Raw genomic sequence first — 24,022 nt, forward strand, 5'->3', positions numbered from 1 at the left:
ATTAGGTACCCCATGCTAGTAACGGGTTGGACCCCCTTTTGCCTTCAGAACTGCCTCAATTCTTCGTGGCATAGATTCAACAAGGTGCTGGAAGCATTCCTCAGGGAGTTTGGTCCATATTGACATGATGGCATCACACAGTTGCCGCAGATTTGTCGGCTGCACATCCATGATGCGAATCTCCCGTTCCACCACATCCCAAAGATGCTCTATTGGATTGAGATCTGGTGATTGTGGAGGCCATTTGAGTACAGCGAACTCATTGTCATGTTCAAGAAACCAGTCTGAGATGATTCCAGCTTTATGACATGGCGCTTTATCCTGCTGAAAGTAGCCATCAGAAGTTGGGTACATTGTGGTCATAAAGGGATGGACATGGTCAGCAACAATACTCAGGTAGGCTGTGGCGTTGCAACGATGCACAATTGGTACCAAGGGGCCCAAAGAGTGCCAAGAAAATATTCCCCACACCATGACACCACCACCACCAGCCTGAACCGTTGATACAAGGCAGGATGGATCCATGCTTTCATGTTGTAGACGCCAAATTCTGACCCTACCATCCGAATGTCGCAGCAGAAATCGAGACTCATCAGACCAGGCAACGTTTTTCCAATCTTCTATTGTCCAATTTCGATGAGCTTGTGCAAATTGTAGCCTCAGCTTCCTGTTCTTAGCTGAAAGGAGTGGCACCCGGTGTGGTCTTCTGCTGCTGTAGCCCATCTGCCTCAAAGTTCGACGTACTGTGCGTTCAGAGATGCTCTTATGCCCACCTTGGTTGTAACGGGTGGTTATTTGAGTCACTGTTGCCCTTCTATCAGCTCGAACCAGTCTGGCCATTCTCCTCTGACCTCTGGCATCAACAAGGCATTTCCGCCCACAGAACTGCCGCTCACTGGATGTTTTTTCTTTTTCGGACCATTCTCTGTAAACCCTAGAGATGGTTGTGCGTGAAAATCCCAGTAGATTAGCAGTTTCTGAAATACTCAGACCAGCCCTTCTGGCACCAACAATCATGCCACGTTCAAAGTCACTCAAATCACCTTTCTTCCCCATACTGATGCTCGGTTTGAACTGCAGGAGATTGTCTTGACAATGTCTACATGCCTAAATGCACTGAGTTGCCGCCATGTGATTGGCTGCTTAGAAATTAAGTGTTAACGAGCAGTTGGACAGGTGTACCTAATAAAGTGGCCGGTGAGTGTATATAAACAGAAGAATTAAAGCTCCCTAGTATTGACATTGGACAAATTCAATAGCTTTAAATTAAATATACATATTGAATACCACCATGTTGCAACATTATTTAAATCTAAAAAATGAATTATAGTAAATCATAAACCTCGATCAGGTGAAATATTGATCCGATTTTCTATGCACAAATATCCTTACAAAGATGGTGTCGTGTGTCTCTTCCGGGGTTTTGTCTGACGTCACGATGACGCGTGACGCACGTAAGTTACGTTCCCCATACCATCAGTTGGCAAACGATAACAATAAACAACCCTGAAACAAGAGACACGCAACAGCGGAACCTGCGGCTCCAATTCGACACACACGTACCGAAACTATGAGCCGAGACGGCCTCGAACGGCCGGAGAAACGTCCCGTCGACTAGCGGGCGAGTCCCGTCGGTCCTGACAACGGGGTTTTCAAGCTTTTTTGCGGCACTGCTTTGGGGAGAACTATAACGCTACAGTCGCGGTCTACCCCCCTCCTTCCTTCCGTAGCCCCCTGCGGTAGCTAGCCGCGGCTCATTCCCCGTGTTTCGCACACTTCGGCTCCAGTCTGTTATGCAGTTGCCGGCGGGCCGCAGTCTCACTCGTTCTCCTCCGCCGGCTCGTCGCTCCCTCTCCCCGCTCCCCGCGGCCCCATGTCTCGCTGGCTCTTCCCCTGGCCCGGCTCCATCAAGAAGCGGGCCTGTCGGTACCTCCTGCAGCACTACCTCGGCCACTTTCTGCAAGAGCGCCTGAGCCTGGACCAGCTCGGCTTGGACCTCTACAACGGCAGCGGTGTCATCAAGGAGATCAACCTCGACGTCTGGGTGAGTTGTTATTGTACGTTTATTTTAAATAGGTGTCTGTCAACTCAGCGAGTCCCGCTGTGTGTGTGTGTGTGTGTGTGTGTGTGTGTGTGTGTGTGTTTGGTGGCGGTTTCGCAACCAGCACTCGAGTACAACAACAATCTCAAACGTCGTGCCCGGCGCCTGGCTCGCATTTCTTCGAAGAATTCCAGTTCTAGGAAACACATCACCGTGTCAGCAGATTAATTAAGTGCACCTTTCCACTGTGTCTTTCACATTCAGAATAGATCCAACCGCCCCCCTCCCCCCTTACAAGTACACGATAAGTCTACACACAGTGAGGAGCCATTTGTTGACATGTCTGTCCCTTTCTCGTTCTTATTGACCTCGTCCTCTCTCCTCCAGGCGGTCAATGAGCTCTTGGAGACCCTCGGGGCTCCTCTGGAGATAGTGGATGGCTTTGTGAGCAGCATAGTGGTGACCATCCCCTGGCAAGCTCTACTGACGGATCACTGCACCTTAGAGGTTTCTGGTCTTCAGATAACATGTCGACCCAAGTACCGAACCAGTGAGTTTCCCCCAAAACAAGTCTCCCACCTGGGACACTAAACTGGCATCAAGACCTACCTGTTTTGGTCCTGAATGATGATTATTGTAAAGATTAATTGGTTCTTTTACTGCTGCAACCCAAAATGACCAGCTCTTGTTAATGTTATGAATGAGTATCTATTTGGTATGATCTGATATTAAAGTGCTTTAGTAAATAATCTATAACTGTAGATTTATAAATTTGAATTATCTCAAAGGAAATTTGTCTTGGAGACATACAGTGTCTGAAATACAGACAATAACATAGAGCGTACATCCAGAGCCAGCCGGCAGATACATTTCACACTGCCCGTCGTTTTGTAACGAGGACTGGCTCCATTCAATTCTATTCAAACAGTTCCAAAAGTCCATTAATAATAGCAAATCCTCACATTTCAGTGCACAAATACACACTTACTCCATGTCTGAATTCTCAGTGATTTTGTCTGTTCTCAGGTGGGGGTTGGGACTCCCAAGGCTGGTCATCGAGCATGACCTCCAGCATGCAGCTGGCTCAGGAGTGCCTGAAGGACCCCCCCGAGGCGTCCGAGGAGCCGCCTGCCCAGCTGGAGGGGCTTGAGATGTTTGCCCAAACCATTGAGACAGGTGAGTCGAAGCTGTGTGCGTTCTCACCTTTGTGTCGAGCCGACAGCGCGAACATGCAAACATCAGTTTCCCTACGGTAACTATCTGCCCATTATTTTCCCAAATTATCTAAACAATCTGATCAGACGCTAAGAGATGATTTGAAAGGTCAGTGCTGATGAACCTTTGCATGTCTCTCATCTCATCTGTGTGTTTGCAGTCCTTCGTCGCATTAAAGTCACCTTCATAGACACTATCGTTCGCATCGAGCACCAGCCCCTGGACCTGGAAACAGGCGTTGCCTTAGAGGTGCACATCAAACGGTATGTCTCCCTCCACAAGACTCACTTTAGCAAAGGAGAATGAGATGACTATTTCATGGATGACTGAAATTTGTCTTTTATTTTGTATTTGAGAAACCTCTCTTGTTCCTGCTCTGTCACCGGTGTTTTTTTAGGTCTGATCAGAGCATTAAAACATCTAAAGTTTTTTATAAGTTGCAGATATTCTACAGATACCACTGATGTACGCCGGCTGTGTATGTTTGTATCCTTGATTCTCGCCTCTGAAAACAAAATGCATTCCTTCATTAATTCTCTGTTACAACAAGTGAGAAACACTTTTACAGTTGTCTTCTTTGTCAAAGTATGGGTGTGAGCTAGTCTTCAAGCAGTGCGGACCTTGTTGAGCGATGAAGCACATGCTGCAGCTGAAGAAATGTTTTGTAAACAAAGAAAGCCTCAGAGGAGGAGCTGCGACACAGTGTTCAGCATAACCCCCTAAATCTTCTCTGTCGTACGAGTAAAAGCATCCAGATTTACAGCCACGGCTCCAGTTTTGCTCTTTTGTTGTTTTTCATGTTTCTGTAATCAGTCACAGGAGAGGGAAAGTATAATGGAAGCCAGGAATAATATGTCATCTTTTCTCTGCTCATCAGCCGATGAGGAGGGACATCCCTGCTCACTTATGAAGTTGCTCTCCTTGTGTTTTCAAACCGCCTCAGTGTGAAGCTTGTTTTAAACGGGGTCAGTATTGACCCCTTAAGGTCGTCCACCTTAAGGGGCTTTTATCTGCAAATATCTGCAGGCTGTTCTCAAGGTTTTGTCAGTATGGGATGACAGGGGAGTGGAGAGCTGTGGAGAGCCTTGTGCGAGCAGCCTTTGAAAGCAATTATGTTCTCAATGATTTGATTTGCTCACGTGCTAGCGTTAATAAAGGTAAAACTGCATTTCACGGTAACCAAGCTAGTTTTCAATCATTCCCAAATACCCACTTATTCAGTCACCAGGTTAATGGTTTTCTGTGCTTCTTTTCACCGGTGCCACATGTCCCATGACTGCTGTGACATTTTCGATTGTGTGTTACTGCGACACTGGTGGACTCATGTTTGTGTGGCTTATTGACAGATCTGCTCAGGGTGGCTCTGTTGATATTGGGTCAGTGACCAGAAGGCCCTGTCATCCCAAATGCCTGATTTTTAAAAGGAGAACTGAAGATTGTAGCGAGACAGTGTTTATTAAACAAGAGGCTATTCAATCACCTAAAATCCACTGACCGATCAGTATTCTATTATTAAAACCAGGTATATTCATTATTAAAACCATTGAGTGCCTTACAATTGGTAACGTTTCTCAGAATAGAAATCACCGTAAACCAATAATGGGCCCTAACTAATGAGTGTGTTTGTTTGCACGTTCTCCAGACTGGAGTACTTTGACGAGGCGGTGCGGGATCCAGCCAGCCACACTACCGTGCCTGTTGACATCCACCAGCCACCCGCCTTCCTGCACAAGATCCTCCAGCTGAGCGCCGTCCAGCTGTTCTACGACAGCACCGGCACCGCGCAGGTGATGGAGACTTGAACCGCTAACTACTCTCAATGTGTAATCTTTGATTTCTTTCACACTCATTTATGTATGTAAGGTATTTATTTGCCTATTCACGTATTACTAGGATAATACAAAATAAAGCCCGCCAACAATGGAAGAATGTCTTTTTTAACGTAAAAACACATTTTGTTTCATTCTGGAAGAAAATATCAAAATATACATTTATCAAACTGAAACTAGAATTTACAACCAGAAATGCTCAAATATATCTTCTCATTTCTCAGGGTTCCCATGAGAAAGATCACCCTGTATCGGCAATGGCAAGTGAAGGAGAAGGAGAAGAAGTAGGAGAGGAGGAGGAGGACGAGGAGGATGAGGATGAAGAAGAAGAGGAGGAGGAGGATGAAGAGGATGAGGTGGAGGAGGAGGAGGAGGAGGAAAAAGAAGATGGTGATGACGATGAAGCAGAGGAGGAGGAAGAGGCAAAGCCTTTGAAATCCCCTCCCCGCTCTCCGTCTCAGCCGCTGCTCATAGGGAGCTGCTCCGGTTTCATAGAGACCACCGTCAAAATTAAACAGAACGACATGCTGCCTGGACCAAAGGTTTGTGTGTGGTCTTGTGTGTGTCTGTAGATGGGAATGAGGGTATCTGCTCGTGTGTGCATACTGTAACATCGACGCATTAGTACATGCAATATCCTTTTGACTTCTCTATCTCTTCTTCCCTGTTCTTCAGCTGGAGTTGGATGGGAAGGTGGGCTGTGTCCACATGCTGCTGTCTCCAAATCAAATTACCCACCTGACAGACCTGCTGGCGGCCCTCTGCATAGACACCGGTACAGTGGAACACACACCGTGTGAAAAACATGCACCAATCACCTGGGTTACGCTTGCCTCTGGCCACTGAATACTGAATGTGGAATGCCGTGTGGTGCTTTAACTCCTCCTGGATCTGTGTCACGCTCCTCTGTGACGTCAGGTTAAAGCGTGTGTTATAATACAATAGACTTAAGAATTTAATGTAATTTTCTGTCCGCAAAACGGTATAAGAAATGGTTTTATCTCCTTTATTTGTGATGATTAAAATGTACAATTGATACTTGGATGCACTCAAAAAATATATAGAATATAGAATAGAACAAAAAAGAGACCTGTGTTGGTCACAAGCTGCTCTTAACACTTCATAACTGTTACACTCCACCTCTCTGTCACAAACACAATCATCAATCTGTTTCTCTTTCCCTTTCTCCCCAGAGACCGATAATAAATTTGGCGGCGCGCTCAGTCGTCCGTTGGACTCAGACGACCTGCGTATGATCGAGCAGGACCTCAGTAAGCAGCTGGGCTCCAGTCCCAGAGACACGGAGTGGGAGACCGAACCCGACCTGGAGCCCTTCGTCACCGCCCTGGACAATGGAGGTACACAGTGCAACTGCAAAAAGGTTCAGTTCTAATCGTCTGAGAGGCATCACAACCTCAGCCGGCCTGCCCCTAGAACCATCTAGTTTCTTACCATGTCAGCTACTCCGCATAAAAATATCCCCTCATTTAAAATAGCGATCCAGCATTTATTCAGTATATCATGTTACAGCATTATTAAGTATACAGTCTTTCGCCAGTATGTAAACACACAAGTTGCACATTGCCACACAAGAGAAGCGCTTTACTCATTAATGTATGATTAATATTACCTGCAGAAATGTTTTTCTCCATGGGTCCTGGTGGAATGACCAGTAGCGCGACGTCTGTACGCTCCGGCAGCGAGTTGTCAGACAGTGACATGGAGTCATCCACACACTCCACACACAGTATGGCCAGCTTCACACAGGTACAGCCTACGTGTGTGTCTGTGTGTTTAAATTCCTAAATTATCAATTTGGGTGTTGGTGGTTTTAATATTACTAAAATATAAAAATCATCAGTAGCATCAGTATTTATATTTTAAATGAATCTTCTGTTTTTTCTAAAATACAAATGGCTTGCAGGTCTTTGCACGTGAAGTGAGCTCTCTCTTTCCTCGCATGTAAATGTGACGATCAAATCACATAGTAGTCTGACATCGACTTTGACTTTCCCCTGCAGGGCATGGGGAACGGTCCCAGGAGGTATCCCGTAGCAGGCGCCCTGTCGAGTCTGCCCCAGTCGAGCGGCCGGACCAGAGGTGAAATCGCTGCGCTTTCTTACCACATTAAACAAAAGTTTGACTTTCTTGCCAGAATTTTCCCAAAGAACTCTCCTTCTCTCCGTTGCAGGACGCTCACACAGCGGCCAGTCGGAGCAGCTGAAGCCGGACGCTTTGTTGCGTCTGAGTCTCGGCGGGCTCACCCTAACCCTTCTGCAGGAGGACCCGCCCTCCGAGCCCCACGGAGCCGCCTCATTGGCTCAGGTGTCTCAGGTGTTCTTCCGGGAGCTGGCCTTCTTCAAGGACAGCATGTTTAGTGAGCGAGACTTTCGCCATCTGAGAGACGGCTTTGCCAAGGCCTGCCCACACTCCCACCTCAGGTAGAAAAACGCAGATGTGCATTTTGTCTTTGGCGCGTTGTCACTTGATTACAGATTGTAATGTACTTATTTTGGCCGTGTAGTATATCAAATACAATAAACTTTCTCTCATAGAGTGACCAGCGCCGCAGTGCAGGTCGCTTGCGAAATGCGCAGCGGCAGAGGCCACAGTCGGGCTGTGACCTCTGACCTTTCCTTCAGCAGACTGGAACTGATAGAGTTCCTCTTGGAGGACGGAAAGCCTCAGTACAGTGAGGTAGGAAAATGTCAATGTCTGTGTGGTCCCACTTTGAGACGTAAAACCAATGACATACATGTTTGGGAGAGCCGTAACGATTGTCATAGAGCGACTTAAAAAAACCTCCCTGGAATTGTGAAATATGTTTCAGACTGAAGTTACTTTAAACTGGACATTGTGTCTCTTTTCAGTTGCTTCAGTTCCAGAAAGCTGGTATGTTCACAGTTGGAGCTGCAGCCAGACCATGTGCCCAACTACACTACAGCCTCACGGAAAAACACCTGCGGAAAGTACGCACGCAAAAAAAAACCTCTCAAAACACAAAGAACACATAAGCGTGTTCCTTGTGATACTCCTGTAGTTAGAAAGTTACCTAATATTCCTTTTGATGTAACGTTGATCCTGAAAGATGTGACACCCTATTTTAAATAATTTAAAAACCTTTTGGACTCCACATGACCATCAATCTGGGGTATCAAATGAACTGATATATCAGTCTATCCTTTAACACCTGTGTGTGTTTGTGTGTGTGTGCTGGCAGGGTAGACAGCGGGTGGTGCGGCGGGACAGTGTGGTGCGGGTGGAGCTGGCAGAACTGAGCACCGAGCTGGACCTGGACATCCTCAGTCGCCTTGGGAAGTTGAGCAAAGCTTTCAGCTACTGTCCCACGCAGACAGCTGGACCTGGACCCATGCAGGTGGAACCCCACAAACATAGACTCATCATAGAGGCCTTGTTACACAAAGACCGAATTCTGCTAGCTAGTGCAATTGTAGGTGACCTAATTAATACAAATACCTGAAAGAACTGAAGTGATGGATCAAACTTCTACGACGAACACAAAAAAATAGATGCATCTCTTTGGTAAAGTCTTTAAAAGGGTAATCTGACCAAACGTATTGCTGCTGACACACACAAGAACCAAATAAATACTTTTTTTGTTTTTTCTCGAGCATCTGGTGGAGCTTCGGCAGTGACGACTACAACTGAACCCGCTCTTCTCTCCTCAGACCCAGAGCACCGAGCTGTGCTCCTCCTTCACCCTCCTCTCCCCCCACGCCGTCCTCAGGCTTCGTTTCCCCATACCCGACCTCAGGCCCCTCCCTGTGCGTCGACCTCCGACCCAGAGGGCGGTGCGGCAGGAGACGCTGGTGCTCGAGCTGTGCCAGCTGGAGCTAAAGCACCAGGAGGCCCCGGACCTCCAGAGCGAGCAGACCGCTCCGGGACAGCCGTGGGCTCCGTGTCTCACCCAGCTGCTGGAGGCCTCGTTCAGCGACCTGCACGGTGGGAACACGCGCAACGCTGAACCGCAGCCGTTGGTTATAACGAGTATAATGACCGATGCTCTTTGCTCAACATAGGCTCTCTAGCTGATCCCCTGTGCGTCGTTTTCCCTGTCGAGTGACTTAAAACGACAGTTGGGATGTTTGTGGGTTTGTGTGATGTACTTATCTGTAGCCGGGGGGATTCCTACAGTAGATGGTTGGCGGCAGGCCTCCAGTTTAGAACTGACATGGGAGCAAAGCAAGAATTAACATTTGACTTTTAGAGAAGAAACACGGTGCCATTAATTACTTTCTATGAGTAACGTTAACCTCTTATAGAGAGTGGAAGTAGCGGTTGTTGCTCTTTGTAGTGGCATTGGTTTTACAATTACCGCCAATTCATAATGGTGGATCTTTAAAAATGTCTTTGCTAGGGCACACAATACATTGTTCAAAGCTGTAAAAGCAACTATTTATATTCAGCAGCAGATAAGCAATGCAAAAAGCAGACTGAAGACTGATGAGTTGTGTCTGAACAGGGTCCTACGAGGGCTGGGAAGGCGGCTCTTTCCCCTGTATCAGAGTAAAGAAGAACCGCGACTCTCTTCCAAGGTTAGTAGTTTTGACTATGGGATCACAATCTTCTTGAAATAACCACTTTACAGCAAAGAAGCTCTCCAGTAGAAATAAGACATTGTTACTGCACAAAAATAGTGTTATAATGTACTTTACCACAAGCCAGCATTACTTGTATTACTCTTGTGTCTCTGTTGGCAGGATATCCGTGTGTGTGCGAGGAGGAGAAACTCAGGGCCCGGCTGCAGGTCTGGACGGGGTGAACCTCATCAGCGACCTGGGGTCCGCCTTCTTCGAAAGTCACTGTGAAATCAACGACAAAACCAGCTCCCCGTTCTCCTCCAACCGCACCATGTTTGAGACTGAGGAGGTGTGCTGATGCACCGGAAAAAACACCGTTCTATTCATCGTGCATCTCATTAAGATCCCACACCGAACTCGTCCCTCCTTTCTCGTGGTAGATGGTGATTCCAGCCGACCCAGAGGAGATGCGTCAGTTTCAGGCGCAGTGCGTCGCTCAGTGCCAGTGTGCAGTGGACATCAACCTGCCGCTGGCCTACATCCTCCTTCCCAGCAAACAGGCCTTCCAGAGCTTCTACAACAGGTACGTCGCCAGAAGCACAGGCTCTTTTCTAAGATACATTTATCAGGTATCCAAACGGTTATTTTAAAATGTTATAAATGATCTTCGCTTACCCACTCGTTTGTCCATAAGGATCAATAATGATCTGCTGATGTGGGAGCCTCCTCCCCCCTCAGCCCACAGCCCCAACCACAGCCGCCATCACGACGAGTTCCAGCTCTGCAAGTCTGCCTTTAGACTGGGTGAGTGTGAGGGCCTTAGTGGGAAAACAACACGTGGATCGAGTATTTATAATAGAAACGATCAAAATCGTCTTTCATTAATAAATTAGGTTTTGTGTGTGTGTTCTATCGGGATTCTTCTCCCTCCGTTAGTGAAGTCAAACAGACCACATGTGTTTTCCTCTGTCTTCTTACGGCCGTAGACTCGGATTCAGAAGAAGACGAGCCTAACTTCTTTATGGCCAGTGAGTCCTCTGGAAAGACGCAACAGTCGGCTCCTCGCCCCAACCACAACCTCAGCCTCCTCTCCCTCTCTGTGATTATCGGCAAAGGCCGTCTGCAAGCCCGAACCGACAAGAAGGTGAGCCGTGAGGCTGCCGCATCTTAATGAAGCAGCTACGGCTCGATCCATTAGCAATTAAGTTGCTATTTCTTTTTGGGGTTTTTTAAACTTGTCGTTCTCATTGATCCAGGAGGACCAGAGTCACGGGGAAATTGTGCTCGACCTGGATGGGGGGAAGATATTCAGTGTGGCACAGCACCAGAACGACCCCAATCTCAATTTCCTGTGTATAGAGAGCAGACGAGTGGAGCTCTACCATCGAGGTGCACTTTTTAATTTCTGTGGCAACATAATATATATTTTCCTTCTAAAATGATGTTGGAATGCACTCGAGGCTAAGTGTTGATGTTTGCGCTGGCTCATCATTTCTTTTTACTTCACCACTGCAGCTGTAGTGAAAGACGCCCCCATTCCACAGCGGTTGGAGATGCCCAACTTCTCCCCCCCGAAGCACTTGGACCCCACCATCTACCCTACAGAGGTGGGGGTGAGCAGTGTGAGCGGCAAGGAGGGCGGGCTGCAGATGTTGTCCACAGCCATCAAAGTCACACTGGACCCACAGAGGAGTGTTAAGGTACGTCCCGGGGGGAACGGCCCCAGGTCCCATTGAACGCCGGATTGAGCTGCTGGCGCCGCTTCGACACGAGCCAACGTTTGTCTCCGTTTCTTCATGCAGGAGTTCCTAGTTGCCCTTCGACTTCACGGTGCCACCATGCGACATTACGTGGCGCAGACTAATCACAGCTGGCATGAGCAGGTGAGACGCAGTGCAAGGAAGTAAAGACGTCTTCTCTGATGTCGACTGCTGGTAGCCCACCAGTTCTAAATCCCCAGCGCTTTATCCCGAGAGATTAAAAGCAGTGTACAGTACTACGTCGTAGCTGATGAAGGATGATTCAATAATAATAATAGCGGTCACAATTGGTTCTGTCTCCTTTTCCATTTAAACCCTTTGGGTCACGCACAAAACAAAAAGCCTGCTTCCACACTGAAATCAATTCAGGTGGATGAATAAAAAATGGTTGTTGTTTGCCAGCTGAGTCTGTTAGTTTGTTCCAGCTGGTCGACTTCCTGGATGTGATTGATGATCCCATTCTGGGATACACAGCGCCTGCCGTCATCACTGTTCTCCACACACACCTCGCTACCTGTGCTGTCGACTACAGGTATTTCATAATGCTGTGGTAAATGTACATTTACATGATACTTTTTCTTTTTTTCTCCACCCTCATCTTCTGCTTTTCTGTTTGCCAGACCTCTGTATCTGCCTCTGCGCGTGTTGTTCACAGCAGAGTCCTTCTCTCTGTCCAGTAACATCATCGTAGACACCGCCACCTTCCACCTCAGGTACTGAACATCAAGATGTCTATTCAATTACACAACAAACCAAATATTTAAATAGTTGAAACAATAATAATATTTCTGAAATTCGAGCTGCAGACTAAGCGTGTAAAACCTTTGTCTGATGTGTGCTTTTGTTGTGTTCAGATTCATCCTGGATGACTCTGCTCTCTACCTCTCTGACAAATGTGAGACTGACACCGTGGACCTGAGGAGAGGTGAGGAGTTTTTTTCAGAGAGGGAGGTTGTTGATGTTACGGAGTGTTGGATTTGGTTGTTTATTTAATCTCGTTAGCGAGTTTCTTCATGTCCGGTCGTATTCTGTCCGTTAGGGTCAGTCAGCCACCACTTCAGAGAAGTTCCTGTAACTTGTTTAAATAGTCAGGATGTTTGTTACAGGCATGTATGTTTGTTAGAGGCGTTGTCAAGCTGAGTCAACATTAGAAGACGAAAAAAAATTCCAAAGGAGGTCCTCTTACAACTAGTGACGTCTTATACTAGAGATCATACAGAAGTTAATACTAATGATGTAAATAAAGACTCAAAATGAGCTGCACTCTATCTTTGTGTGACACAGACTATGTGTGTGTTCTGGACATTGACCTGCTGGAGCTCGCCATCACCACTTGGAAAGGCAGCGACCCAGGCAAGCTGGTGAGTGCTCGCCATCTGTTCACATGAAGCTCACCCCTCCAGAGACAATGTGAACATAAACAAAACACTATCATTTAGCTAAATACCCTTCTGAAGCCATAAGCATGGCCTTGACCTTGTGTTTATAAATATTTGTTTAACCATAATGAAGTTTTATTATAATTATAGCTCCGGACAAAAAACCCCGACTAGAATTACTTTTCAGTTGGATATGGAACCAAAAACAAACAGGCGCCGGTAAACATGTGGTCCAACAGCAAAGATGCAGCTGCCCTTTCAACCAATCAGTAGCAATGTGTACAAATGTGAGGAAGTTTAGCTTAAAGTCGGTTATGAAGCAATGTTTTGTATTTGCATTTCCATTGTCTAATCTTTTGATTCATAGCATTATGGTGCATTCTTATTGAGTGTTAGTTCATCCCTCCTCTTGCATCACAACTCTCTCTGTGACACCCTTTAAATGTTCAAATGGGCCTCCTCTGGTTCCTCTCTCTGCAGTCTCAGCCCCTCTTCGAGCTCCGTTGCTCCAACAATGTGGTTCACGTTCATACCTGTGCAGATTCCTGCGCTGCCCTGGTTAATGTGCTGCAGTACCTGGTCTCCCAGGGCGACCTGCACCCCCCACCGCGACACACCTCACCCACTGAAATCGCCGGCCAGAAATTACCAGTAAGACCATCATTTTTAATTGGAGATTTTTGTGAATTTAAAAGAAGTGAAAAATGGCCTCAGTTTAGTGAAGCACTTCAAGTTTATGCTGGAACTTCCTGGATTTACTCATGAGGATTAAGAGAATGTTTATTATACTACATTTTACCTTTTTTATGCGGTGCAAAAATAACTTTTACTTAAATGAAAATAAATGTAGAAACCCAAGAGCAACAGAGATCAACAGGCCAATTTATAATGCGCTGTTTAGTAGTAAGTAGAGGTAGTAAGTACAAGTTGTGTAAAGATTCTGTATATTTGTTTAATCTTCTACTGTAATATTCTGCCTTGTTAGCTGTCAGAAAGTCCTGCGGCGTTGCTGCCCTGCCCTGCGGCGGAAACCGCAGAGATCAACCAGTATGACCTGGCAGATGCCTTAATCGACACGGAGAAGAGCCAGCAAGAAGAGGGTTTGGATCCAGGTACGGAAGGGTATTCATTTTATACACAACTCAACATCCAAACCGGATACGGCTGAGTGAAATCTTGCTATGGCAGGTTTGCTTGTGTGTATCAGGAGGTCTGTGGCATGATGCATAATTGGTTTCCCTAAGCCACGTACATTGCGGTGTGCATTTTTTTTGTGAAGGTTCCCCTTCCATGCTGAGAGGCTCTCCGGTCTCTGTTTATTTGTTCCCCGGTGAAGCTTCCAAGCGCACACCCACCGTGCTGCAAAGTGAGGACTCTGAGCTTGAAGGACTTGTTGCCATGGCAACAGAGGCACAGGCAGACATGATGTCTGATGAAGGCTCCGAGGGCTCCACCGACAACGATGACTTTTGCATCTTGGAGGCTCCCGGGATGGGCATTCTCGTGAGTCCCTCTGCTTTTCCTTTCTGGTCCCCGTCGGCTCACTTCCTCATAGCAGGACTCCTTATAAGCGGTATATATGCTTACTTGCAAAACGTCCACATGTGGCATTTGTTACAGCCCAGGGACGGGGAGCCCGTGGTGACGGTGTTCGCTCAGGGGCCCATCAGGGTGAAGGAGAGTCACTTCTCACGCCCTCGAGGGAGCTCAGACCTGCTCAGAGCGCCCAGCCGCTTCCCAGTGCCCCAGAGCAGGGTGGTTCTGCGGGAGATCTCTGTGGTCTGGCATCTCTACGGGGGGAAGGACTTCGGCGGCAAGCCCATGTCCGTACATGCCCAGCACGCAAACCGGTAACCGTAGACAAATCTGGTTTGTTCATCAATACGAGAGCCTTTCACTGGTCGCTGCTTACTCTCTGCTCCCCTCCCCGTAGGGCTCGCTCAGTTCCTGCTGGTGTTCGTGGGTCCCCGTCTCGCTCTGTTGCTCCTTCTCGTCCCCAGAACTCGTGGCGCTGGGCTGGAGGCAGCGGGCGGCAGCATACGCTGCTGATGGAGATCCAGCTGACCAAGGTATATATGCATGTATACACATGACTTCCATATTCCTTGTGAAAAAAATCCATACCACTCTCTTAGGCAGACTTTGTTCCCCTTTTGGATGGGGCCATGCTAGCGTTTCCCTTTGTCTGTCTGCAGCTTCACCAGCACCCACCGAAACATATTTAAACACCATCTCTTTCAACACATCCCCCCTGTTGTGATGCAGGTGTCCTTCCAGCACGAGTCCTATCAAGTGGCGGTGGCGGGGCCGGGTGGAGAAGTGCCAGTGGCGGTCGGTGTCGGCCCCGACGGCGAGCAGCCTCTCTCCAGACAGGTGTTCATCGTCCAGGAGTTGGAGGTTCGAGACCGACTGGCCTCCTCACAGCTCAACAAATTCCTCTACCTCTACACCAGCGAGAGCATGCCTCGGAGAGCCCACTCCAACATGGTGAGACAGCTGAGAAGGAGGGACAGGGGCAAGGAGGGCGGACACAGGGAGACCTGATTGATTTATTAACTTAGTAAATGATAGATTTTCGGAGTCTCTGTAGTGAGACCAAACCGTTGTTTCTATCAGGACGACTCGGCTCTACACATTTTAAGTGGGAGTTTTCTTTTTCGTAGCTAACGGTGAAGGCGCTGCAAGTTTGTCCAGAGTCTGGCCTCGGGGGCCCCGAGTGCTGTCTGCGAGTCAGCCTGCTGCCTCTACGACTGAACATCGACCAGGTAAAGGCCAAAGCTCTTCTGAGAGGGCTTCAGTCCTGAGACGCATACAAGCGGCAACTACTTCCACACCTAACCAGGCTTTTTTCTGTCCCTCGTTCAGGATGCACTATTTTTCTTGAAGGACTATTTCAGTAATCTAGCTTCCTTTGTTAACCCTTACCTGCCTGTGGACCCTGCTACTGAAGGTGCGCTACCTTTTAACTATTTTTTGTTTTAGTCTTTGTTGCCCATTTCATTAATTGACTTCAAAACTATTATTATGGGCTTCTGTAGTTAATGTTTGACATTTTTTTACATTTGACCCTGTCTAAATTTGATCTGGTGAATATATATTTTTCAGTGAAGGCAGACACCTCCCAGAAGGCCTCAGAGGAGGTGGAGTCCGCCGCCGGTCTGGGTCCGGACCTCACAGCTTCTGTAGAAACTACCTACAGCGAGAAGAGCTCCTCTTCTGCCGGTTCCACCTCTTCCTCCGACCAGCCAATCTACTTCCGGTACGTTGGCCCCGCATAAACAGAAAGTTAAGCTTATGTGTTTGTAACACATAAGCTAACAAATAACCCTTGTTTTTGAAAGGTATTCGCAGTTTGTCTGATGTTAATGGTATGATGCTACCAATGCTATTTCAGGGAGTTCCGATTCACCTCTGAAGTGCCTATCTGGCTGGACTATCAAGGCAAACATGTCGTCATTGAACAGGTGAGGAATCGCTCAAACAGCTCATTCGTCACTAAGCGTTACCAAACACCAAACACAATCTCTGTGTTTTTTGGATTTTTGTGTATGTGATCTGGCAAATGATTGTCTAGGCTGACTTTTGACACTCCCTCCGTCCTTCAGGGAACGTTTGCAGGGATTCTGATCGGTCTGGCCCAACTAAACTGTTCCGAGTTGAAGCTGAAGAGGCTGTGCTGTAGACACGGGTAGACGTCCAAAGACAAAGTCATTTGAGACCGGATCAACATGTTTGAAATGCAAACCAGTTTTCAGTTGCTAGTTTCTTACTCTGTCTTCTAAAACCCTGGCTAGTCTCCTCGGAGTGGACAAAGTGATCCAGTACGCCGTCACAGAGTGGCTGACGGACATCAGGAAGAACCAGCTGCCGGGAATTCTGGGAGGTGTCGGTCCCATGCACTCAGTTGTCCAGCTGTGTGAGTCTTCACTTCCCCGAACAACATCTTCTTCATCCTGTTTCATCTTTGGGTTTGTTTTTATTTCATCCCTCTTTTCTATCTCTTTGTGTCTCTCCAGTTCATGGAGTGAGGGACCTGTTCTGGTTGCCCATCGAGCAGTATAGAAAGGATGGACGCATTATTCGAGGTCTCCAGAGGGGGGCAGCATCCTTCGGCACCTCCACAGCTTCAGCGGCTCTGGAGCTCAGCAACCGGCTGGTGCAGGCCATACAGGTACTCTGTCAGTTGAGGGTCTTTCAGTGTGGGTCACGACTGTGTCTGTTGAATGGTTTTTAGGTTTAGCGGGGCCCTTTAGTACGACCTGATGTCGGCCTGCGTCTGTTACAGGCCACGGCAGAGACGGTGTACGACATTCTGTCTCCAACGCCGCCTCTGAACCGCTTTGCCATCACTGAGGGCCGGGCTCCCCCCAGCCGGCCCCGCAGAGCTGCTCAGCCCGCAGACCTCCGAGAAGGTGTGGCCAAGGCTTACGACACCGTCAGAGAGGTGAGTCCACAAATGTCCTCTCAACGGATTATAAATCCTTCTAAACAAAGAACATGTAACATGAGCATCTGTGTGACACAGCCGGAGTTTGAAAGGAAAGATCATATGTGTTTGTAAACAGGTTGTATAAAATAAGGCGATTGAGTCAAATGATTGAAAATTGATTTGATTTATTTTCTGATTCTGAAATTTTGGTCCTGGGACCTAATTGTAACCATTTTTTTGGAGCAAACAATTAATAGATCAATTGATAAAGTGTTTCCTGGACAACCGGATCGCTGGGGTTTGTGAGTGCAAATATAGTAAAACACAGTATATTTTGAGTAACCTCTCCCTCTGCCCTCCAGGGAGTGATTGATACGGCTCAGACCTTGTGCGATGTGGCATCCCGCGGCCACGAACAGAAAGGTCTGCCCGGCGCTGTGGGCGGCGTCCTGCGGCAGATCCCGCCCACTGTGGTCCGACCGTTAATAGTGGCCTCCGAGGCCACTTCCAATCTGCTCGGCGGCATGCGGAACCAGATCAAACCCGACGCCCGCAAGGAGGATTTCCTGAAGTGGCGCACAGACGATGGTCAAGAATAATGATGACCTTTTTTTTTCTGTGAGAAAGAGAGAGAGAGCGTGTGTGTCTGTGTGCGTGAGTAATGATTTAGAGACGTCTTAGTTAAGGGAGCGAATCCAGGGTTTGAATCTGCATGTGTGGATGGACTAATGAGCTGCGATGCAAAAACAAAGCACTGAGGAACGACTACTGCAGTTGTTTTACGAGGTTCTGTCCTACAGACTTCACCAGATTCAATGCTTTCTGTTTTGCATTCAGGATTCTTCCCCTCTTGTAATACAGCAGTCTGCAGATTCTATATAACGTCTGTGCAAACATATCACTGGCTTCATTTCAGTCAAACCAAGGATTGTGGGCACTTTGTGTACTCTGAATTTGCTTGTTGAAAATGTATCATAATTGTAAGTATGGATTTCAGCTTTATCTCAAATCTGTGGACAGAAGTACAAGCAAGAGGAGTGTGAGCTTTCCTTCTTTCTCTGTATTCTAATTCACATTCATAACGGGTTTTGGGTGCCGTATGTGATGAAATGACTTATGATGTGACTCAAGCATTCGTCTATTTGTTGTCCAGTGAAGCTGGAGAGACTTGGGACTTGGGAGAATATGTAAATGAAGTGTCCTCTGCCAACCCCTCTGGATGGATTTCAATCCAACCTCACGACACCTTGTCACTGGTACAGCTTTGTCCCACTGTGCACCTGCTGCTCGCAGCGCAGTCTTTCGTGCCATAAACCCTGCCGAGTGCCCTTTTGAATTTGCGTGTATCGCCTTCCGCTACTGTACAAGTATTCCACATTCTGGCTCGAATGGATACATACCCGAAGAAGTATGCCGACTAAGTAGTGATACAGATTAGACGAAGCCTCTAAACTCTGTAGCACATTGGATCCTTTAAAGCTTTGCTGAGTTGGACGTCCAACGTCTGCAACTCACAGTAAAACATCCAGATGTCAGCCAGTGGTTCCTCTTGCAATACAGCTCATTTGTGCTTCTGTTTCCATGAAGAGTTAGACTGGGATCTGAATGAACTCACTCTGTCTTCAGAATCGCTTTGCCCTTTTCTATAGTTGCCTTCCTGCATTTTTTATGTTTCTTTTTATGTTTTTTATTGTTAAAACATGAAGTATTGTCATACTCGTTTTCAAAATCAGCTTTGAGTGGATGGGAATCTTGTGAAAACGGAGGATGAAAAAATGGGTTTTGCATTTTTATCTAATTATTATTGTGTGTGTGTGTGAGTGTGTGTGTGTGTGAGTGAGAGATAGAGAATGTTTGTGCGCGAGCACGGTGCTCGTCTGTGAGGGTGACAGGTTGAAGCCGGTTACATCTCTTGTGTGTAATTACTATATCATAAACTGTATGAATGACTTGTATAATACAAAGAGGATGAATATACAAAATTAATACAAAAAATAAAAAATCTGATTCATAAAAATCTTTGCCTGACTTAAATAACAAATATCAACCTACCATTTCAATCATGTTCAATATTATATGAACAAGAGGGGTTGTGTGTCATAGTTTAAAAGTTTTAATAAGACTGAAGGAATAAATAGGATATTTAATCGAGATGCTGATTATTGGAAATATTACCCCAAAAGGTGTAACAATATATTAAAACGGCTGTGAAATAAGTCGTAAATTAGACTGAAGGAAATTCTACGACAAAACCTATTGACACTATTTACTAAAGCGAAATGACTGCGTTAACCAGGGAACCAATAGTCGTGCGTTAAAGTTTCGGGGAATTGTTTAAGCGGTGCAACTATAGTACTTCCGGTCCACATGTAAACCCGCTGCGTGATTTATATAAGTATAAGACGTATATGTTATACTAACTATCGTTAAATCAGTGGCAGTTGGTTTTCACAATGAAGCTGCTCACGCACAATATGTTGACATCTCACGTGAAGGGAGTCGTTAAAGGATACCCGCTGCTCATCAAGGTAAACACTCGAGCAGCTAGCTCACGCGACATGCTAATGCTAACACCGAAGACCTTAAAGCATCACATTACAGTTAGTTGAATATTTTGATACCGTCTTTGATAAGTCATAGTGCTTTTTTGCGACCTATGGAATTGTAATTTCCCTCTTACATTTAATTTGAGTTTTGGAATTCCTTAATATAAGATCTACAGCACCCTCAAAAACTACTACACTAGAGTTATCGAATTCTATGCTTAAGTTCTTTAACTAACGTTACACCTAACGTTATGTAAAACTATACTGTACCTGGTAACCAATGTGAGAAACATCTCAATTCTCTGGCCCCTCTAGAGTAAACTATGGACCACAGGTATTGTTTTTTTAGAGGTAGCATCCTGAGGAAATGACAGGTGACGTGAAGGAGGTCTGTTAATGTTGATTTTCGCACCCGTTGTTTCCCCCTGGTTTGTTTTCTTTGTGCAGGCCACCGAGGTGAAAGTGAATGAGGTGGACTTTAACCCTCAGTTTGTCAGCCGCATGATCCCCAAACTGGAGTGGAGCGCTCTGGTCCAGGCTGCAGACGAGGTGAGTCACACTGCAAGAACCTGTCATCTGCCATTATGAACCAGTACAACTTTAGAGCGTTTCAGAGAGACGTGGAGAAGCCATATACGCACTTAAGTAGCTCCTGATACACACAGTGGTATTCTTTGGAAAAATCCATCATTTGGAGTAAAGGGAGATACAAGTTGTGTAATTTAACCGATATGTATTTATTTAGCTCTTTCCAACACATTTGTGGTTATGACTCTTAAACAGCAGCAAGGAAACTGCTGCAGATTACCAACCAGTTAGTACATAGCCAACCACCACAAAATATTAAAAAAACATACTAGTAAGAAAAACAGTATCAAGAAGTGATGGAAAGAAATGTATCATTAACATTCTGTTATTGCAACCAAAATATGATTGACTTAGATCTTGTGTATTAACAATATGACAATAACGATATACAGGAAAGGAATGTATGTATTACAAATACAATCATCAAACGTACTCCTGCATTCATAAAACACTGGACAGCAGCAACTCACGATTTAAACCTGTGAGTATCCGATGTTTCTTTTTGGAGGTGTCCTTCAACAATGAACTGCAGTCGACGAACTCCTGAGCCTGCAGAATAATCCAGCTACATGCTGGTGTTCAGAGATCACAATTCTCAATTCCTTCTTTGTCTTCTAGCTCATAGAGATACAAGAACGGGTCATTTAGAAAGCAAATGGGGTCATAGATGTGATTGTGTTTTTATGTAAAAGTGTGTGATCATGGTTTACAATTACACAGTTGGAACAAGGAGAATGTCCTCGGAACAGAGAGCGTAAAACATGTTCAGACACAATCTAGAGATCTCTTTACATTTTAAATGCTGTGGGTGTATCTATTCTTTTATGTTGATGACCTTTTGTGTTTGTGTTTCTATCTAAAATTTCTCTGCACCTAGTCATTTTATCTATTCACTCATCGCTTCAAGACACAACAATTAAATAAATCTGCCAGTGACATCCACTAATACATTCATAGCGTCCCAATTTGAACTCCTGTTACCGTATCTCTTTCGTCTCTAGTTGGGTCAACGGGACGACCTGCCCGGTGAGCTCATGCCGGAATACGAGAATAACGAAGAATTCCTGAAGAAAGTCCACAGAGTGCTGCTGGAGGTAAAGAGCTCACAGGGTCTCCTGTCATCGCTGTGGGCCACTAGGCCTCTAACTCACTATTCTTCAGCATCGGATACTCTGTAGATTGTTATGTTTATATTATTTACTAACTTGTCGGCCTTAAAACGAGTCACTTGTCTTCTTTTTCGTCCTAGATATATTTTGATTTGAAGTTATTTTGGCACTTTGGGATTTTTAAAGTTGGGAAAGGTTGCCTAAGTCGCTCTGTGTGGAAGAACCACTTCTCCATCCTTCTTATCGGCCCTGTAGGTTCCTCAATGTCTTGTTTCACTTGACACAGTCAATTAATAATCAAAATAGTTTTGGGATGTCTTTGTGTTGAACACTTAAGTAGAGAAATAAAATACTGACTTTCTGTTACACAGAGCGGTTCAGTCCCCACTTCACGTCCGGTTTCTATTACTGGCGATAGCAGTTTGCAGCAAAGCTTTCATGTGGTTGTTTACGACTGGTAGTCTTGGTTTTCCTCCATTGAGCTATTTATGTAGAGATCAAGCACAGGAACTAAAATACTTTATTTCAACCCCAATATTTACACTGCACGTTCTCTCCCAAACATCGTTGGCTCTACGGTCAAACAGACGGCGTTTGGTCCTTTTTACAATTTGCTTCTCACTCGCACTGCGACGGTGGCGGAGGAGCCAGGCATCGCGCCGGCAACCCTGCGATTAGTGGACGGCCCGCTCTGCCTCGCGAGCCGCAGCGGCCTGCGACGTCTCGGTCGCGCTGCAACGACGGCCTCCGTCGTTCGGGAAACACTTTACACAACATTTTGCATCCTGACCGCGGAGATTTGCACGAGCCAGAAGAGCTTCGCAGAATTCCGTCACTGGTCCCAGTTCACCTCCGAGGCGTTGGTCCGACGCGTGTGAGAGCAGGAGGGTCAGAAGCTGCATACAGGAGCATCAGTGGTGCGGTTATAAAAACGGATCCATTGACCTGACAGGTTTCACGTAATGCTAACAGGTGTTTAGTGGGCTGGTGGTTGCATAACTTATTAAACTGTCTTTGCAGAATCGTATCTTTAGTCCTTTTTAGTTGGTCTTAAAATATTTTTTTCAGGGCAGCATTTAAGATTGTCTGTGTTTGGATCCGGCCTGAGACGGACCAAAAGGATGTTCAAACACTTTGCTCTCTGCTGACATCCAGTGGCGGCCTCTCGTCGGGGTTGTTGTTTTTTTTCGCAGGTGGAGGTGATCGAGGGCGTCCTGCAGTGCCCTGAATCAGGACGAGAGTTCCCCATCTCCAGAGGAATCCCCAACATGCTGCTGAACGACGACGAGGTGTAGATGGCGGCTTCGCGGCGCCAACAGTTGTCACACGCAACCTCTCCCCACGCCGTCACTCAGATGGGATTATGGGTATTCATAGAGGAGAGAGAGATGTTGGACTTAAATTGGTGCCATGGGAACCACACATTGTTTGATTGTTGTTATGACTGATGCTGCCAATCGAGGAAAAATATGGAAATGTTCCCATAGCAACCCCCTGTGGTTTTATCTGGATTTATATTTCTTACGTTTTATGTTTTCTTTTCTTTTTCAATAAAACTGATGTCTATGAGACTACTTTTCTTCCAGACATGCTAAAATCCCCAAAACCTCCACGAGTGAGCGTCCAGCTCTGAGCCCCATCCCGCCCGCTCCCAGGGTTTGACTGAGCGCTGAGGCCACATGACGTGGCAGCGCCTTCTCTATATTTGGCTTTGAGGAAAAGAAGCTGAAAAAGCAGGCTGGCTGGAGGTTGTTTTTTAAGGAAGTCGTCTTTTTTTTTTTTGTGATGCCACACTTAACAACGTACGCACGCATGCACACATACAACTGTGATGTCGCAGTGTGCCTTTTTAAGACACCTGAAAGAGTTAAAGTCCAGCGAGACGGATTAAGTGTCCTCCTCCTGCTTCTCGCTCTGAGGTGGTGCAGCAGCAGCAAGTTGGAACAAGGGCCTGTTTGTTCGCAGGTGGTGTTATTTCATTTTTAGAAGCTAGCCAGGGCAGATGATGAATGGTGGGAGGGGGATGTGGGGGTGGTGATGGGGGGGGGGGCCTTTTGCCCTGACCAGAAAAACCTTGAGGCAGCCTGAGTCTCTCCTACCTTTCCCTTCTACTTAAAGCAATTACAGGCCTGCACCCGCAACTATAATAATGGTATAATGGGATGGCAGCAGAGCAGCAATAAAACGCAACCCTGACAGATTAACAGTCCTCTGCAAGTTCTGAGCTGTAATTAACAAAGGCACCGAAGGAGGAACCGAGAGGGAAGAAAGGACCCCGATTGGAAGGAAGATAAAGATCTAAAAGGCTTGTGGACTGATTTTAATAAGATGAGAATAAGCCTGTAAGTGAAAGAGTTTTAAAATCCAAAATAAGTTACATTTCGAAATCACTGTCAAAAACTAAGCGATTATCCCAATAATGTATTCTATCATTTTGAGGCAGTTGTGCTACTGCTGAAGGTCTGATAGCTTCGTTTAGCAAAGCGTCTCTCAATACGCTGGCTTTGTCCGATTCTGCTTCTAATGGTTTGGTCTTGACTTATCATTATGAAATGTTCATTGGCTGTAGATCAATGACACCATTG

The 24,022-nt window shown here is 46.3% G+C and overlaps 2 protein-coding genes across 2 annotated transcripts; both read left to right on the plus strand.

Moving 5' to 3' along the window:
* The first annotated feature begins 1,456 nt into the window (after window positions 1-1,456).
* Window positions 1,457-19,223, plus strand: atg2a (autophagy related 2A). The gene is made up of 42 exons (XM_037460457.2): window positions 1,457-2,044; window positions 2,429-2,591; window positions 3,068-3,217; window positions 3,417-3,519; window positions 4,899-5,043; window positions 5,310-5,627; window positions 5,761-5,860; window positions 6,279-6,443; window positions 6,722-6,852; window positions 7,107-7,185; window positions 7,277-7,526; window positions 7,641-7,782; window positions 7,956-8,054; window positions 8,306-8,461; window positions 8,775-9,048; window positions 9,569-9,641; window positions 9,807-9,975; window positions 10,067-10,209; window positions 10,321-10,430; window positions 10,613-10,770; window positions 10,883-11,015; window positions 11,142-11,326; window positions 11,429-11,509; window positions 11,812-11,918; window positions 12,007-12,099; window positions 12,241-12,311; window positions 12,671-12,747; window positions 13,246-13,416; window positions 13,751-13,877; window positions 14,045-14,268; window positions 14,386-14,615; window positions 14,699-14,834; window positions 15,031-15,252; window positions 15,429-15,530; window positions 15,631-15,715; window positions 15,871-16,024; window positions 16,160-16,229; window positions 16,371-16,453; window positions 16,560-16,681; window positions 16,782-16,936; window positions 17,051-17,209; window positions 17,557-19,223. Exons 1-42 carry the CDS (start codon window positions 1,874-1,876, stop codon window positions 17,791-17,793), a joined length of 6,123 nt encoding a protein of 2,040 aa, XP_037316354.2. The 5' UTR covers window positions 1,457-1,873; the 3' UTR covers window positions 17,794-19,223.
* Window positions 19,224-19,507: 284 nt separating this feature from the next.
* On the plus strand, window positions 19,508-23,008 carry trmt112 (tRNA methyltransferase activator subunit 11-2). The gene is made up of 4 exons (XM_037460458.2): window positions 19,508-19,722; window positions 20,188-20,289; window positions 21,330-21,422; window positions 22,631-23,008. The coding sequence occupies exons 1-4, from the start codon at window positions 19,648-19,650 to the stop codon at window positions 22,730-22,732; spliced, it is 372 nt and encodes a 123-aa protein (XP_037316355.1). The 5' UTR covers window positions 19,508-19,647; the 3' UTR covers window positions 22,733-23,008.
* The last annotated feature ends 1,014 nt before the right edge of the window (window positions 23,009-24,022 follow it).

Source organism: Pungitius pungitius, chromosome 2 (assembly GCF_949316345.1).
Source record: "Pungitius pungitius chromosome 2, fPunPun2.1, whole genome shotgun sequence".
NCBI classification, from domain to species: domain Eukaryota; kingdom Metazoa; phylum Chordata; class Actinopteri; order Perciformes; family Gasterosteidae; genus Pungitius; species Pungitius pungitius.